The sequence below is a fragment of the Paroedura picta genome, chromosome 1 (genome assembly GCF_049243985.1).
Source record: "Paroedura picta isolate Pp20150507F chromosome 1, Ppicta_v3.0, whole genome shotgun sequence".
In the NCBI taxonomy this organism is placed as follows: domain Eukaryota; kingdom Metazoa; phylum Chordata; class Lepidosauria; order Squamata; family Gekkonidae; genus Paroedura; species Paroedura picta.
Window position 1 is genome coordinate 74,261,297 of NC_135369.1, and position 19,368 is coordinate 74,280,664.

A 19,368-nucleotide genomic window follows, 5' to 3' on the forward strand; every position below is an offset into this window, starting at 1 on the left:
TTCTGAGCAAAATACTGCTTGTGAGTCAGAGCTGTTCAGTGAACTGGCTATCTGCCAGTTCTTTTTCATGGCAGCAAGGAAATCATGAATGGATTATGTGTAGACTCCTCAATGGGGAAATCCTCAATTTTACTGCAGGTCTCTAGTAGGAGAGTACAGCCATGGGAGAGTGCAGCCATGAACATCTCCAAAGAACTACAACAGATGTAATAGAGCTCACTAATACATCTACACTGCCTGCCTACATCAATTTCATGTTTTGAAAGCTTAATCGCCTTGAATTGAACAAGTTTTGCCAGGGAATTGAATTCCTCAGGTAGCCTGTCTAAACACTGGGAAAGACTTTACCATAGGAAAAGTTGGGAGCCTCTTATAATGTCATATGGATGTTATTGTTTATAGACAAAAGCCATTACAATATATATAAAATATGTACAGTCAAAATCAATATCTGATAAGACAATAAAGCAGCATAAACAAAAGTATGGAAATAAATCAGATCCCAGTAAATACCAAGCACTAAAAGGTTAAAATATTAACTCTCTGTTGGGATAAGTTTGGCTCAAATTTTCCTTGGAGCCAGTGCAAACAATGACACATTATAACTAATCAAAAGATTAGTATCTGATAATAGAGACCACCCCCTTCAAGGATCGCTGCCTTGTTGTGGCAAGGGGGCTTGCGTAGTTCAGTGAAGCTATGAGCTATACCGTGCAGGGCCACCCAAGACGGACAGGTCATAGCTGAGAGCTCTGACAAAAGGTGATCCACTGGAGAAGGAAATGGCAAACCACTCCAGTATCTTTGCCATGAAAACTCTATGGACAGTTCCAATAGGCATAACGATATGACGCTGGAAGATGAGCCCCTCAGGTCGGAAGGTGTCCAATATGCTACTGGGGATGAGCAGACGGCTAGTACGAGTAGCGCCAGAATGAATGAAGCGGCTGGGCCAAAGCCGAAAGGATGCTCAGTTGTGGAAGTAACTGGTGGCGAAAAGACAGTCCGATGCTGTAAAGATTTTTATTCCATAGGAACCTGGAACGTCAGATCCATGAATCAAGGCAAGCTGGATGTGGTTAAACAAGAAATGAGAAGACTGAACATCGACATTTTAGGAATCAGTGAACTAAAATGGACAGGAATGGGTGAATTTAATTCAGATGACCATCAGGTATTCTACTGTGGACAAGAATCTCGCAGAAGAAATGGAGTAGCCTTCATAATCAATAAGAGAGTAGGAAAAGCAGTCTTGGGATACAATCCCCAAAATGACAGAATGATCTCAGTTCGAATCCAAGGCAAACCATTCAACATCACAGTGATCCAGGTCTACGCCCCAACCACTGCTGCTGAAGAGGATGAAGTTGATCAGTTCTATGAAGCCCTACAACACCTTCTAGAAGCAACGCCCAAAAATGATGTGCTTATCATCATGGGGGATTGGAATGCTAAAGTAGGAAGCCAAAAGATAACCGGGATAACAGGCAAGTTTGGCCTTGGAGTACAGAATGAAGCAGGACACAGGCTGGTAGAATTTTGTCAAGAGAATACAATGGTCATAGCAAACACTCTTTTCCAGCAACCCAAGAGACGACTCTACACATGGACATCACCAGACGGTCAACACAGAAATCAGATTGACTATGTGCTCTGCAGCCAAAGATGGAAAAGTTCTATCCAGTCAATAAAAACAAGACCAGGAGCTGATTGTGGTTCAGATCATGAGCTTCTTGTTGCAAAATTTAGGCTTAAATTGAAGAAAGTAGGGAAAAGCACTAGGCCACTCAGGTATGAACTAGATCATATCCCCGACGAATACACAGTGGAGGTGACAAATAGATTTAAGGAATTAGATCTGATAGACAGAGTGCCTGAAGAACTATGGACGGAGGTTCGCAACATTGTACAAGAGGTAGCAACTAAAACCATCCCAAAGAAAAAGAAATGCAAGAAATCAAAATGGCTGTCTGAGGAAGCTTTACAAATAGCTAAGGAGAGAAGGGAAGTGAAAGGCAAGGGAGAAAGAGAAAGATACACCCAATTGAATGCAGAATTCCAGAGAAAAGCTAGAAGAGATAAGAATGCCTTCTTAAATGAACAGTGCAAACAAATAGAAGAAAACAATAGAATCGGGAGGACCAGAGATCTTTTCAAGAAAATTGGAGATATGAAGAGAACGTTTCATGCAAAGATGGGTATGATAAGGGACCAAAATGGTAGGGACCTCACAGAAGCAGAAGAGATTAAACAAAGGTGGCAAAATTATACAGAAGAACTATACAAGAGCGAGCTTAACATCCCTGATGACCACAATGGGGTAGTTACTGACCTGGAGCCAGACATCCTGGAATGTGAAGTCAAATGGGCCTTAGGAAGTCTGAGCAACAATAAAGCTAGTGGTAGTGACAGCATTCCAGTTGAACTATTCAAAATCTTAAAGGATGATGCAGTAAAAGTGCTACACTCAATATGCCAGCAAATTTGGAAAACTCAACAATGGCCACAGGATTGGAAAAGGTCAGTTTACATTCCAATCCCAAAGAAGGGCAATGCCAAAGAATGTTCAAACTACCGCACCATTGCACTAATTTCTCATGCTAGCAAAGTTATGCTCAAAATCCTACAAGCTAGGCTCCAGCAATATGTGGACCGAGAACTTCCAGAAGTACAGGCAGGATTTCGAAGAGGCAGAGGAACTAGAGATCAAATTGCCAACATACGCTGGATCATGGAGAAAGCTAGGGAGTACCAGAAGAACGTCTACTTCTGCTTCATTGACTATGCTAAAGCCTTTGATTGTGTGGAGCACAACAAATTGTGGCAAGTTCTTAAAGAGATGGGAATACCAGAGCATCTTATTTGTCTCTTGAGAAATTTATATGCAGGTCAAGAAGCAACAGTGAGAACTGAACATGGAATCACTGACTGGTTCAAAATTGAGAAAGGAGTTCGGCAAGGCTGTATACTGTCGCCTTGCCTATTTAACTTGTATGCAGAGCACATCATGAGAAATGCGGGATTAGAGGAGTCACAAATTGGGATCAAGATTGCAGGGAGAAATATCAACAACCTCAGATATGCAGATGATACCACTCTAATGGCAGAAAGTGAAGAGGAACTAAAGAGCCTGTTGATGCGGGTGAAGGAGGAGAGTGCAAAAGTTGGCTTGAAACTCAACATCAAGAAAACAAAGATCATGGCATCCGGCCCTCTCAATTCCTGGCAAATAGAAGGGGAAGAAATGGAGATAGTGACAGATTTTATTTTCCTGGGCTCCAAGATCACTGCAGATGGGGACTGCAGCAAAGAAATTAAAAGACGCTTGCTCCTGGGGAGGAAAGCTATGGCAAATCTAGACAGCATCCTAAAAAGCAGAGACATCACCCTGCCAACAAAAGTGCGTTTAGTCAAGGCTATGGTCTTCCCAGTTGCAATGTATGGCTGCGAAAGTTGGACCATAAGGAAGGCCGAGCGTCAAAGAATTGAGGCTTTTGAACTCTGGTGCTGGAGAAGACTCTTGCGAGTCCCTTGGACTGCAAGGCGAACAAACCGGTCAGTCCTAGAGGAGATCAGCCCTGACTGCTCTTTAGAAGGCCAGATCCTGAAGATGAAACTCAAATATTTTGGCCACCTCATGAGAAGGAAGGACTCCCTGGAGAAGAGCCTAATGCTGGGAGCGATCGAGGGCAAAAGAAGAAGGGGACGACAGAGAATGAGGTGGCTGGATGGAGTCACTGAAGCAGTAGGTGCAAACTTAAATGGACTCCGGGGAATGGTAGAGGACAGGAAGGCTTGGAGGATCATTGTCCATGGGGTCGCGATGGGTCGGACACGACTTCGCACATAACAACAACAACAATAGAGACCAATTTATCAGTGTCAGTATAAATATTTTGTTCCAATAGAAATCTAGTTATGAATTTAGTCTTTGATTCTGAATATGGAGGACCATCTTTTGTGGTTGAGGACTGCCTCCGGGGGTGGGGGAGAGCCGGCAGCCCGGGTGCCACTTACACGCAGCAGCTGCGTGCAAATGTGCATGTGCAGAGTTGTCACGCATGTGCATTTGCATCAGCAGGGGGCGCAAATGCGCATGCACGGCAGCTCCACGCATGTGTGTTTGCATCTGCTGGCGTGCTGGCAGCTGTGCCTGCCTCTTCCCCTCCTCTTGCAGCAAGAAGCTAGCCGGGTTGCGAGCGAAGCAGCTGCTTTGGTGCCTGCTTCGCTTGTGGCCTGGCGAGCTTCTTGCTGCGGTGGGGGGAGAGGTAGGTGCGGCCTTTGTGGCCCGGTACTGAGGCCTTTGCAGCCTGGTACTGGGCTGCAGACCGGGGGTTGACAACCCCTGCTCTATAGAGACGGAGTTCGCTGGGAGATATTGGAATCAGATTGCCTATTGTCAGGTGATGAGTCCAAGGCATTTTCAGAACTACAGCAAGAAGTTGTAGACATCTCTTCTGCTTTGTGGTAAATTGGTTGGAATGGAACCATTGAGGAATGGACATCCATGTATCTCTTTCTTTCTTTTGCTGAATTTTTAGCCTGCCATTGAAGTAGGTTACAATACATATAAAAACCCATTAAAAGCTCCCTAAGACCAAATGTAAATATAAGCTAAGATTGGTGGCATAAAACCTCTCCCCCCCCCCCTTCAACAGCCATCCACCTTGGTGTATGTGGGTGTTCACTAGATGTTACCATGTAGCCTGAGGAGGGACGCTGTTGATCTTGGTCCTGGCCTCAACCAAAGACCTGATGGAAGAGCTCCGCTTTGCAGGCCCTGTGAATTTTTGATAGGTCTGTCAGGGCCCTCAGCTGTATAATATCTGAGGATGATGTTATGCCCATCTATTCAAATGGGATAGCATATTGAGTAGGAGTGCTGAGGTGAGCCCACTGGTTGTCATGACGAAAGAAGTCTTGATTCCAATGGCAGCAGTTGTCCCATAGGTATACTAGGCTGATCATCATGTGTGACCGAGAATTAACTGGCAATGGAGACTAGGTAAGGTGACAGGGTACAAGGAGAGACCAGACTAACCTCTTGGTCAGGCTCTGAACCTACTTGCTGCCTCTGTCTTCTCCTTGTACTTTGGACTGGAAGGCAAATTCTGACTTAGGTGCTGCCTCTGCCTTTTCCTAGTGCTTTGACTTTTTTGCAGGATGTCTGAATGAGATTGGACCTTAGCTAATGGTCCCAGAGAGGATGAACATGATTCTATCTATAGCATGACTGAAGCATGACTCTTTGAAGGAGGCAGAGTTGCCTTGACAGTTGGACCTGCTGGAACTGAACAGACTGATAGGGACACTGAATGTGGTTTAGCAGTTGAAGCTGGGGGGGGGGGGGCACTGGACCCAAAATGGTTGATCCTAAACTCAGAATCATTTTGCATGGAACTGAGGAAGACAAAGCCTTTCCCCACAGTATGGCAAGTCTTGAGGCTCTATCTAGTCGAGCCTTCAGAGTAAAGCGCTGGCAAACTAGACAAGTGCCAACCTTATGGACTTCTCCTAAACTCATGTTCATCATTGAGCATCATTTAAGTTTCATGTTTCTAATATTTTTGAACAGTGCCTTGGACACCATAATGAGGGATCACAAGCACAATGATCAGTGAAACCCAGTTTTATGGGTAACTCTCTGAAAAGTTACTCTCTGAAGGTGAACATGCAACTAATCTTCACCAAACAACAAATACCAATGGAGCACTGCTAGAATGCTTCCTATCCTCACAGCAGTAAAAATGGAACTCCAAGATGGCAGTGTCTGCTTTCATAGTATGTGATGCATTGGGCAGAATCCTGCACCAGCTGAGCTTTGGAGCTAGAAATAAAATGTACACGGCCAGCCTGCACAGTCCCTATATGGGGCTGCATAAGAAGGTGGAAGATGAACATACTCTCAGCTTGACCTACCAAACAAGGTTGTTGTGAAGATAAAGTGGAGGATAACAGAACAGTGTAAGCTATTTTGGTGAAAGTTATGATGAAGAATTCAAAATTTCTAGGACAGGCTACTTTGTACATGTCACAAATCTAATGTAACATAAATGCATGTATGTGTAAATATTACAAATTTAATGTTATATGTGTCCAAATTTTACTTTGTTTTTCTAAGTAACATTTCAACACTCTTGATTTTCACAGTATATCTGATGGTATGAGTCAATGATTAATAGTGACTCAGTTATAATTTTGCCTAGTTTTCACATTCACAATACTATTTGCACTAACCTTTGAAATCTATATTTAAAGCTGCCTTTAACTACAAAGACCGTTTTAGTCTGCAGTGGACAGATAGATATTCTGGAACGCACTAGTAAAAACCACAGTCCAGCAAAAGGTATTGAAAGTTCATAGATATGAAAGTAATAGAGCTACACTGATTCTATACTCTAAATGAAATAACTGAATATTATTTTAATTTATGATTAAATTAATGTTGGTTTTCTTTTTTTAAATCAGCGGGGAAAATCTGCCAAAACCCAACTTTACATGCTTTGTAGGTCAGACGTGCTTGGACATTTTGTTCTACGAATCTGCAGTTCTATGCCAACTTTATATTCCAAACCACAAATGGATTCCATTGTAACTCCTGGTATTACATAATCATAACAAGTAAAGCGATGAACTTCACTATGTAAAGTAACTTCACAATTCATGTTGCAACTAGACTTATATATAGAAGTTTGCTTTATTTCTTTCATCCATTTTATTATTAAGTACAACGATATAGGCTAGATATCCGGAAAACTTTTTTCACAGTCAGAGCAGTTGAGCAGTGGAATAGGCTGCCTAAGGAGGTGGTGAGCTCCCCCTCACTGGCAGTCTTCAAGCAAAGGTTGGATACACACTTTTCTTGGATGCTTTAGGATGCTTTGGGCTGATCCTGCGTTGAGCAGGGGGTTGGACTAGATGGCCTGTATGGCCCCTTCCAACTCTATGGTTCTATGATTCTAATTCTTAAAGGGACAGTTTCGTTATTGGGTTGTATTATATGATTTTGTTATTATTTTTTTCAATATTTTTGTTTTATTTTTAGGATTCTTTTTCATTATTATTTCCCATTGGTTTCAACAGAAACCCTTCTTGAGTCTGTACCATCATGGTTTGCTATCTGACTTGGGCAAAATTCAGGAAGATTGCAGTACCTCTTTAGCACATCTACACTGCTGTATGTTAGACATTTAGAATAAATGGGTCCCCCTTCCTAAGGCAATGAAATGTGTCCATGTTTAACATTAAAGTTTATGAGAATTGATAGGAAACAGTTAACAACATAAAATAACCTGAAGAACTGGCTCTGCAGCTATTTATTTAGAAGAACAGAAAATTTATTTGTATTTATTTATTTACATTATTTATTGTCCGTTTTTCTCACAAGGTCTCAAGGCGGCTTTCATACAGTGAGCCGGTTCTATCTCAAAAATGGGATATTTGATAACCAATGCATTAAGATTTTAGAAGTCCAGATCACCTGAAAGAACTGAAGTATAGCGTATTGACATATTAATTTGCACAGAAATTACATAAATAGGATTCTACTAACAATAAGCTAAACACAGTAATATAGAACACAGTCCTTAATCATTTCTCCAAACAAATTTGTAAAACCATTTTGTGCAGTGCTACCCTATTACCAACACAGAAAATAGTTGAATGGTTCAGTTCTGCATAGTTTGTGGAAAGCCAGAAATTATGAAAGACTAGCAAAAAAGCCCGTTGTATCTCAAAATTCAACAGGCGCTAGGTACCCCCCCCCACCCAGGGCAGGCCATTTTGGGGCGGGGGGAAGAAGTGCTGGCAGGGACTCCATGCCTCCACAAAAAGGATTGCCAAAGCCTCCACTGACCTAAATGGGTGTTTTTGGGATGGCAGCGGAAAGCGCTGACAGGGACTCTGCACCTCCTCTTGATGCCCTAAAAAGGCTCTCTCAGGCCTCTGTAGGCCTCTGCAGGCATTCTCATGGTGGCGGGGGGAAGCGCTGGTGAGGCCTCCACCCCTCCCAGCACCCTCTTACCATTTAATTTATATGTGCAGATACACAAATTCCAAATTAACTGTATTTCCCACAAAACCACAGCAGCTTCAGTGGTATGTATGTGTGGGGATAGTTAAAAATCAGAAGAGTTTGGTAGGACATTTATTTTATTTATTGATCGCATGGCATATGTCTAATATATCCAGGAGATCCTAAGATTGTCAGGCTACCAGGCAAGAGATATTCATAGGTAGTTTGCCATTGCCTGTCCCTAAATCAAGATTGTGGTATCCCTTGGAGGTTACTCTTCCAAGTGCTAGCCAGCCCCAACCCTGCTTAGCTTCCTAGATCTGATGGGATTGGACTTGCCTGGATTATCCAGGTCAGGACTTTGGTAGGACAAGGATACAATGATGTAATATGTAATCACAGCAAGTCACACACTGAAACACTTAATAAAGAATAAAGCAAATGAGACTGGAGGGTGGGATTAAATAAAAGACAGCATTCCCTTAACCACTTGACAACAGCATCGAATCACTGGTAGAGTATCCCTGATCACAATGCCAGCCAGCAGGAATGACTAAATTCCAATCTGTGTTTTTGAGGAACTAACTCTGTTTCTCTTAACAGAGAGTGATTAAATTTAATAAATGTGATATCTATGGCAATTTTTGATGGCTTTTTAAAAAGAGGATTTCAAATTATATTGACTATGAGAATGAATGGTTCAGCATTCTTGTTATAGCAGAAAGACAACCTACCTTCACATTGTCCTCTCCTGACCATTCGGAATCCGCTTTCACAATATTCACATCTATATGAACCAATGGTATTTACACAAAGGCCTTCCCCACAGGTATGCGGTCTGGCACATTCATCAACATCTAGAATATGAGAAATATAAAAAGTTAAAAGCAGGAAATATGGGAGTTCCCCATATTTTGATTTGCTGGATGCTATTTACTGGATTATGAGCCTCTTGTGGCGCAGAGTGGTAAGGCAGCCGTCTGAAAGCTTTGCCCATAAGGCTGGGAGTTCAATCCCAGCAGCCGGCTCAAGGTTGACTCAGCCTTCCATCCTTCCGAGGTCGGTAAAATGAGTACCCAGCTTGCTGGGGGGTTATGACTGGGGAAGGCACTGGCAAACCACCCCGTATTGAGTCTGCCATGAAAACGCTAGAGGGCGTCACCCCAAGGGTCAGACATGACTCGGTGCTTGCACAGGGGATACCTTTACCTTTACCTTTACCTATTTACTGGATGCGACATTTTAGCTAGCTTCATTCTACATACCTGAGCTGTTAGAGCAGACCTAAGTTAAATGATGCAACATATAAGCTGGGATTTCATTGATATTTGTAATTACATCATCTACAAGGTCCATCATTGGCATTTCTGGTCATGTGCTTTCAGTTTAAACTGTTCATGAAGCTGGAGAGCCATTTTGGCAAATTCATCTCCCCAAAGTCTCTGCATTTCTGTCACAATAACTCATTGTGCCAGACTACTCAGGAGAATTTTAAAATTAAATTCTCAATAAAATTATCCTACAAAACATAAAAACATTTTTTTTACTGATGAACAATTACAAATTTGCTTTATACAAAATTATTTTTTAATGATGGAATTTTATTAAATGTTGTAAAAAAGGTAAAGGTATCCTCTGTGCAAGCACCGGGTCATGTCTGACCCTTGGGATGATGCCCTATAGCGTTTTCACGGCAGATTCAATACAGTTTAGTAATTTCAGTTTGTAGGGAGAGTTTAGTTTGATTTGATCTAGAAACTTACCTGTCTTTTTGGCAGTCCATGAAACCTGTAAAACTCTCCTTCACTATATTTCAAATGAAATTACTAGAGAAGGACAGCTGGAAAAGTTTGGTATTTTTCAGGTTCACTTTTTGGGAAGGGCACAAATACTTGCATTCTGGGTTATTCGGGTGCCCAACATTTGTTTGGTATTTGGATTCAGTTTTTTTTTTCCAGAATTCCAAAATTATCTGGGCCCCTTATTTCCTAGGGAGGCATGGAGTGGCTGTTTTTCAAAAAGTCACCAAATTGCAGAGAACCTAGTCTAGCCTGTCCACTAAGGCAACCACAAGTTTTAAGTAGATAGGATCCAGGGGTCCAGTTCTATGGGCCCCTGAACAAGCTGTAGAAAATTCCATGCTTTCTCCAGGAGCAAAGAAAAACTGGTCAAAAATCTCCCAAACAGAACCAGCAAACCTAAGAGAATTAACATCAAACCAGAGAGTCCTAGTAGACCCATGTGGCATGCCAAACACAACCAGTATAAAATCAGAGCTCAAGCAAAAGCAACTTAAGCAGGAAACATGGTTGCAAGCCTAACAGAATTTTGAAGAACCAGGGCATCCCAGCAGAACAATAGACCAAGAAAGGCTAGGAGCTTTTCCAAGAAAAAGATCAGTGCTCTCAAGCATCCTGTTTTCTCCATTGAGGCAAGGTGAGAACTAAAAATGTCTTCCCATCACACAGAAGTGAACAGAAAATGAGGGTCAATACAAAATACCATGTCTTGGTCGTTGTCATGATGACTCTGGATCATATGGGAACTGGGAGTTCTGTGTTTCCCAGGCTTTTGTGGCCATGATTTGGATCAGGGCTGCAGTCTGTGGTGGTTTCAGCCTTCTTTCTGTGTTATCTTTTCAACCTGAAATACCTCAGGGAATTGCTGTTTGCTCCACACTGTGGAATTTGCATGTAATGATGGCTACATAGATCTTACAGTGAAGCAGAAAATAACTATGAGGAACTTTCAGGTTGAGAAAATGGTGTATGTTGCGCTATCAAACAAGCTAAATCAGGCCCACACATACCTAGGAAGCACAGATCTCTCAGTTCATATGTGATCCAAAGTTCCTGGGGCAGCCATGAGAATACAGTAATGTGTTAACTGATCCTTAGTTCACCTGTATCCAGACCTAAGTGAGAGGAGCCACTCTGCCACTCAAGCACCCTTACCCAGGGAAGGAGGGGGTGGGGAAAGCACTAACCTGTTGTATCAACTCAATCTAATATATACATACATTCATCCAAATAATTTTAAAGAGAGCTTTAAAAAATACTTCCATGACTCATATGACAACTTGAGCATTTAGCATGCAATAATAACATGTTAATAGAAGTAGTTTTAGATTATACTAATTAATTTCAGTTCAGGATCTTAACTAACTAGCGTTCATTTTATCAAACACAGCAGTTACCAATACAGTCTGTTCCTTGTTCATTGGCCATGAACCCTGCCTGGCAAATGCAGAGGAAGCTTCCTTCTGTGTTTTCACAGCGCCCAAGGGAACAGAGATGGGGAGTTTGAGTACACTCATCAATATCTGTTTAAGACATAAAAATATATGGACATTGAAAAATCATTATTTCATTCTATCCAGTATATATAAGTCACTAAAAGGAAAAAACTGTCTTAACAGAATTTTTTTATCTCAGAAATGAACAATGATGTGTTACAAGTTTTTGACTCAACAAGTATACTAACTGTATTTACGAGAAGCAAGCAATTACACAATTTATACCACACCTTTCTGCCCTCACAAGGACCATCCATATGGCTAACAAATTAAAACATAAATCAAAATTTAAAACCCACACAGCACACACCATTAAAACATGTTTTAAAAGACATAAAACAATAAAGGTTGACGAAGAAGGAGGGATCACTGAGGGAATAGCAGACATACAAACAGAGGTTTTCATGCACTGGTGGAAGACAGCAACAGAAGGGCCCAGACAAATCTCCCTAAGGATAGATTTCCACAGTTCTGAAGCTATGACCAAGAAGGCTCTTCCAGATTGTCACTTGCTTAATCTTAGAAGATAGGGGTATCCAAAGCAGGGGCTCCAAGAATGACTGTAGTGGTTAGGTGGGTTCATAGGGGACAATGTAATCCATCAGGTATGTTGGTCCCAATCCAGACAGGGCTTTGAAGATCAAGACCAGCACCTTGTGTTATCCCTGGAAGCAAATTGGGAGCTAGTAAAGATGGGCCAAGACTAGAGTGACATAGTTCCTACCATTCCAGTCAACATCCTGGCTGCAGCATTCTATGCCAGCTGAAGTTTCTCAACAATTTTTAATGGCAGCCTCACATACAGTACATTTCAGGAGTCTTATCTAGAAGCACAGCTACTATAATAAAATTTGACAAAGTGCTAGCTAGGATTCCAAATCAGAGTGGCAGAGAAAATTGCAGAGGGGTCTTCCTGACTGACCCACTAATCAAAGAAGTTCATCTGGTAGGCATATAAGAGCAGCAATCTTTTTGGTGACAGTAATCTCCCCCAAGGAGCTGCACCTGACCCCCTTGATGTTGATATTCAGGAGGCAACTGGAGGCAATTTTGTTCAGGAATACATTTGACTGATTTAGTTTTTATTTATTGGCAGTCCTAACTGGAGTATTTAAATTGTATTTTTATAATACTTATATTTACATTCATACTGTAAGATGCCTTAAGTGCGGCAAGCAAGTAAAGTGGCTAATAAATATTTAAAATAATAAATGAATGTGGGGGGGTAAGTTAGAATAATGGCATTATCATACTACAGTTGATCACGTGGTGATCCAATGGGATTGAGAAACAAATATGAACACTTTGATGCTTCCACATTCACCCATTCTTCACTTTTCACCTCTTCAAATTCAACAAACGGTCTTGAGAACCCCTAGAATCTAGATAATACAGAGATTTGGGTCAGGACCAAATAAACTTTGCAACCAAGAAAAAAGGACTTCCATATGTGCACAGATGGGAAATGGTGTCCTATTTCATCTTCCAGCTGCATCCCCAAAATCTCACTCCATGCAGGGCTTCTCTTGATTGTGTAGGTAGGCCCCCAGTGCATTGCTTTGCTCAGGAGCCTACAATGTTGCTGTCTTCAAGACAGAACTTTTCCACCAGGTCTATGGTCAAGGTCCTGATGGAGCATCAGTGAGGGTCTCTTTGCTCAATCAGAGCCCTCTAGGATTTCACCCACCTACTGAAATATAAAATGTTTTAACTCATTAAATGTATTATGAGATTTTATATCCTAAATGATTATTTTATGTTGTTATCCACCCTGAATTTCCAGGAAGGTTGGGCTACAAAAATAAAGATTGATTGATTGATTGATTTTTATATCTTGCCAGTGTATCAGTCATCAACCATTTGGAGGGAGAGAAGGGGCTAGAAAACCAATTGTTCTTCACCTTCCCTTATACTTATTGGTATCATAGGTTTTGCAGAGAAAGAGAGTGAGCAGGATTAGTGGAAAGTAGCAATTTTTGAACCCAGAAGAAAGGCAGGATATAAATGTTTTAATAAAACAAAATATAATAAATAAATGATAGAAGATAGAAGGCTTTTATACCCTGCTTTTCACTGCCTGAGGAAGTCTCAAAGCAGGTTACAATAACTTTTCCTTCCTCGCTCCACAAGAAGAAGAAGCAGAAGAAAAAGAGTTGGTTCTTATATGCCACTTTTCTCTACGTGAAGGAGTCTCAAAGCAGCTTACAATTGCCTTCCCTTTTCTAATCCCCAAAACAGACACCCTGTGGGGTGGGTGAGGCTGAGAGAGCCCTGATATTACTGCTCAGTCAGAACTGCTTTATCAGTGCTGTGGCGAGCCCAAGGTCACCCAGCTGGTTGCATGTGGGGGGGGGGGGCGGAATCAAACCTGGCTCACCAGATTAGAAGCCTAACCACTACATTGAGCTGTGAGGTAGGTGAGGCTGAGAGAGCTCTGAGAGAGACTGTTCTGTTAGGACAGCTTCTAACAGGGATGTGACAAGCTGACTACTTGTGGAGGAGCAGGGAATCAAACCAGGCTCACAAGATTAACCACTACACCAAGCTGGCTCCACTCACAAATAAAAAATGAGATTTCTTTAAATTATTCATATTTATGACTGTATTAGCAACTAGGAGTGGGGTGGAGAAGGGAAAGTTATCATACCAGAACATTTTGTTTGTTGCTCATTAAGTCTGGAGCCCTCATAGCAGAAGCACGTATATCCAACAGGCAAGTTAACACAATGTCCCAGTCCACAGATATCAGGGTTCACAGTGCACTCGTTGATTTCTAGAGAAAAAGAAAAAGAAATCTACAGCAAACTATTTAAAATCTTATAGAAACCCAACAATAATTACCAGTTTAAAAAAAGGGAAAATGAAATCCATGGAACCCTTTCTGATTCAAACCAATGATTCCAAAGTTGTTGCTAAAGATGTCAGAGAAGCAATCCTGCAACAGGCAATGAATAAACATCCAGAAAGACTACCAGCAGGCCCTCAATGCTATATTTACATGCACAAATCAATGTGATATGATAAAAGTCACTATATCTATCATTGTTCCTCAGAATGTTTGCCACTGGATCCTGAGTGTGTCAAATGGTACTATTTCATCAATGAGGAAACTTTGAAAAACAATCTGGCAGGACATGAAGTGATTGTGGCAGACATGGGGGTGGGGGGGAAAGCTCTGAGGCAACTGTCTTCTTGACTGAAGAATATCTAATCCCCACCCTCCTGGAGATTCTATATACCCCAGCCTCCCACAATCAAATAAAAAAGGGGGCATAAGATTTAAATTAAAGATTGCTAGAGTATAAACTATGTGCTCCCCAAAGGCCTCTTATTTGGAAATTTGCTTGACTACAGCTGAACTTTTATGTCAGGTAAATAGAGTTTCTTAGATTTTTGACTTGACAGATAAGACACAGATAAATAACTAAAAATGAAATGTTTAATAAGGTAAATATGATGTACAGATAACTTATATGTGGATAACTTAGATATATAAAGTAAAGCTGGCTCTCAAATAAAGTAGATATCCCTAAGGGGAGATTTGATTCCCCTTTTTCTAAACAGGGTACCTTAGCTCTTTTCTCTCCCAGAGTACCCAAATACAGAAATACACACCAGTTAGAAATGATGGTCCCTTAACGGAATGCTTATTTTTACCACTAACATAAGCTTTCTTCCCTAAGCTGACCCCCAAACCCTAACTAAAAAGTCAAATAAAAGCCTGGGTAAACTGATGCTCCTTTCCAGAAATCATGATACATACGCACACACAATCTTGATTCAGACTGACACCAGATTTTCTGAAGTAAGGGAACCCAAGTCATTTTCTAGCCTCAAATGGTCTCAATCCCAGTTCATGTGAACTGGTGATATACAAGTATCTGCAACAGGTAAAACAGAAGCTCCCCCCCTCTCCCAACCATTAGAGGTCAGGAAAATTGGGGAAAGCATGAAAGCAGTTCTCTGCAGAACTAACAGAACACTGTACTTCCTCGAATTTTATCTTGTTCTAGGATTTTTTAATTTTTTAAAAAATATGATGTGACATATGTAGTGTAGCCAGGAGATCTGAGAATTGTCTGGCAGCCAGGCAAGGGATGATTGGAGGTGGTTTTGTCATTTCCTGTCTCCATCTCATCACCTCTAGAATTACCACCCTAATCCTGACAAGTCCTGCAATAATTGATCTCTCATTGAGTTGGATCATATGATAGGGCCACAGTAAGTGAGCTGGAGTTTTGTGATTTTGCCTCCCAGTGATATATCAGGCTTTACGTGCTCTATTATTTCCTTGTTTGTGACTTTTGCTATCCATGAAATCCACAGAAGCCTTTTCTAGCACTAGTGTTCAAACAAATCAGCTCTCTTCTTGCCTGTTTTCTTCATCGTCCAACTTTTACAGCCATGTGTAGCTATTGGAAATATGATAATCTACATTTGATAATCAGGCTTATATCCTTGCTTTTCCATGCTCAGGTCAAGTTTATCACTGCTGAGCAACCCAGAACAATTTGATGTTTCATTTTCATATTGAACCATCACACTGATCCATTTGTGATCCAAGAAACATGAATTATTGAACGCATTCAAGCTCTTCACCGTCAGTTGCTATTGTGACATGTTTGTTTTTTACAGTGGTCATTATTTTTATCTTTTTATCGTTTAAGAAAAGGCTGAACTGATTTTGTAATCAGGTGTTCTAGGTCTTCCTTAGTTTCTGATAGATTAAAATTGAAATCTGTCCTTAAGACAACAAATAAAGGTAAAGGTAAAGGTATCCCCTGTGCAAGCACCGGGTCATGTCTGACCCTTGTGGTGATGCCCTCTAGCATTTTCATCACAGACTCAATACGGTTTGCCAGTGCCTTCCCCAGTCATTATCATTTACCCCCCAGCAAGCTGGGTACACATTCTACAGACCTCGGAAGGATGGAAGACTGAGTCAACCTTGAGCCGGCTGCTGGGATTGAACTCCCAGCCTCATGGGCAGAGCTTCAGACTGCATGTCTGCTGCCTTACCACTCTGTGCCACAAGAGGCTCTTAAGACAACAAATATACTGGCACAAATCCTCAAAGCTGCTTAAATGTATGTAAGAGCTTCTATAACCTTTCTGCCGCTAACTGAAAGAATATTTCAAAGACAGCAATCTGCAGACTGGTGGGGATGGACTGCAAGATCAAGATCAAGTAGGAAAGCACTGTGTTTGGCCCATTATGCATGGCCGCCGAAATGGCGATGTCGGCTCACGTGGAAAACGCGGAGGGGGAAGACGCGAAGGAAACTGATTATGCACGGGATGGGGTGTAATGGCGGCAAAATCCAGAGCGGCGGGCGTCAAGGCGTTGATGCGGTCAAGGGGAAGTGAGGCGAGCATGCCGCTGTGTCGGAAAGCGAGCACTGCGTTGGAGGCAGACGCCAGGAAGGATGGCTGCAACCTGTGCAGGTGCAGCCCTGTCGGGTCCGATGGGCATGGAGGGGGTGGGAGCAAGCGCTGAGCAAGCGGAGGGGGAGGGAGCAAGTGACTCCACTGCTGCCGGACACTCCTCAGCGCCAACGTGAGCTGCCGCCACAGATGCCGCCGTCCTGAAGCTTGACTTTGGGGGGGGTTTCTGGTGTCCACGCGTTCCTGTCCACTTAGTTTGCTCCCAGTTCGCCCTTCCCCTTGTTTGCTGCCCCGTTTCCTCTGCCCCCTAGTTCGTCCCCTTTAATACTGTTTACTCCTCGTGTTTTGAGTTTGTCTTGCTGTTCACACTTGTTTGTATTATTGTTTTGCACTGTTTTATACTGCTTTACTGTTTTATAAAGTTTGTCTGTTTGTATACACCCCCTTGCCTGTGCTGTCGTTTGTGGTTGGGGGAGGGTTCGAGGATTGGCGGGTGAAAGGTGTGGTGGCCTCTGTGCCGTCCCTAGATAGGGACATGCTGCCCTCTGTTTTCCACCAGTGCTCTGCGCCCTGGCCCGCTGCCTGCGGTGCTCCCCTGCTCCCCCTCCCCTTTAGGCTCCCCAGCCGCCTTTCTGTCCCCGTTCCCTTTGGTGCCCTCCTGCCTGCTGCAGCGTTCTAGCAGTCGCTTCGATTGTGGCTCTGGTGCTCAACCCGGAACTCCCCGGTTATGCACATGGCGCCTTCAGTACTGCTTCTGATTGGGCCCTGGTCGCCAGGGAAGCTGTGGTTTCTTCCACATTTCGCTAACATGGCTTTTTCAGTGGCGTGCATCGAATCTGCAGCCAGTTGCAGCCGGCACCGTGCATTATCGGTGATTTTAGTCGCCGCCATTCCACCCCGAATGCGCGCTATTTCCCCCGTGCATAATGGGTCCAAAGCACACCACTTGCAAGGAAAAAAGAAGTAGGATTGACTCCATACACCTTGCCTCTGCTCCCAGGAGATCCCTGCAAATCTACCATGAAGCTCTCACAGAGGGAGCATATTAAAATATGTCAATGGAAAGAAATAAAACCCTTTGATAGATGAGAACCAGAGATAGAATAAATAATTATTACAGGTAAATGAGAATGTTAACAGAGCTAGAGGTACTGTAGGTTGGAAAGGCTAATCCAGTCTTGCCCACACAAAAGGTCAAGAAAAAGCCAAATTGAAATCATTTGGCCCTTATGTTAAAAAGCATGTAAATAGAGAATAATGGGAAACTCTAATTTGTTGAAATCTGCAATTGAGGCCCATTTTGACAAAGCACAACAGAAAATAATGTTTTTTTAAAACATAAAAACCTGTTGACCACAGTGGGAAAGTTAAAAACTTTTCAGTCACTCAGTAGGAAGGGGTTAGACATTTGATGGCTTGAGGCGGAATTCAAAGAGCAAATAGACACTGTTCTTGTCCTAACTGAGTCTGAAAATATCATATTCCAAGCTTATCCTCATTTATAAGGGCAAATCTATAAACTGTTAAGATATATGAAACTGAGGATGAACAGGTTAAAAATTGTAGGATCAAATGGGTGCAGAATTTGAAATGAAATATTCTATTGGATGAGTGGGAATTATTGTGGGGCAAAATGGTAAAACGTATGAAATGTCAGCTATGAAGAGAAAATTGGTACAAAATGTTTTATAGATGGTATGTCCCACCTAAATTAATTAGCAAAATGTCTAAAAATGTGATAATGTCGGCAATGTAATGACAAGATTGGGTCATTTTATCATATACGGTGGTCATACAAAAATAATTGTGAAATTTTGAATAAAAATTCATACTATTTTAGAAATTAAATTTCTGATGTATCCTGACTACATGGTAGTAAGTGTAATGCCAGTTAATATTCCTTGGAAGGTTGAAGACTTTTTTTTTCCAGGCAACTACAGTGGCAAGAATATTTATAGCTAGGAACTAGAAACAACAGGATTCACAAAAAATAATGGAATGGCTGGATAAACTCAGAAGAACTATCTTAAATGGCAAAGCTAAACAGCTTTGTGAATGACAGACTAGAAGAATTTAAAGAATTATGGCATCACTACACAGATTATATACATAGCTAATAAATGTATTAGTTGAATTAGGCCTGGAGGATCATTGTCCATGGGGTCGCGATGGGTCGGACACGACTTCGCACATAACAACAACAAATAACTATATGGAGGTCTAATAGCACAGTATTCTATCTTTTTCTTTTATGCTATAAAACTAATTCATTATGATTAAAAAGGAATAAATCTTGTAAACTGGGGAAGGGGATTGATGTTTTTTTGCTGCAAACTCCTGTACCTACCAGCCATATCTGCGGCATTGTCATATACTGCCCTCAGCATTTTCTAAAGTCAATTTCAAGCTCAGTAGTGAAATGGTTAAATACTAAATCAGCCATGGTTTCTCCTGAATGGTCTTTTAGCTCAAGGAAAATTTAAAAATCTCTCACTTGGTAAACCATCTTCAAGCGGGGCTATTGAAACTAACAATATATGTGAGCAACTTTACCAACTTTCCCTGTGGCCTTTGGCTCCCTAGGGCCTAATCCTAAATTAGGGTTACACTAGGATTCAGTTATTAGTTTAAGACAATATTATTCTGATATGGAGTACAAGGAAAGTTGCTGAAG

At 41.8% G+C, this 19,368-nt stretch overlaps 1 protein-coding gene across 12 annotated transcripts in view; it reads right to left on the reverse strand.

The window, feature by feature from the left end:
• The window catches only part of LTBP1 (latent transforming growth factor beta binding protein 1), a 276,190-nt gene that overhangs the window by 77,401 nt on the left and 179,421 nt on the right, over positions 1 to 19,368 (reverse strand). For all 12 annotated transcript variants that reach the window (XM_077343424.1, XM_077343401.1, XM_077343391.1 and 9 more), the window contains 3 exons: positions 13,957 to 14,082; positions 11,211 to 11,336; positions 8,749 to 8,871 (listed from right to left, as the gene is read on the reverse strand). In XM_077343424.1, the coding sequence (XP_077199539.1) occupies positions 8,749 to 8,871; positions 11,211 to 11,336; positions 13,957 to 14,082 (375 nt within the window). The remainder of the gene's footprint in view (positions 1 to 8,748; positions 8,872 to 11,210; positions 11,337 to 13,956; positions 14,083 to 19,368) is intronic.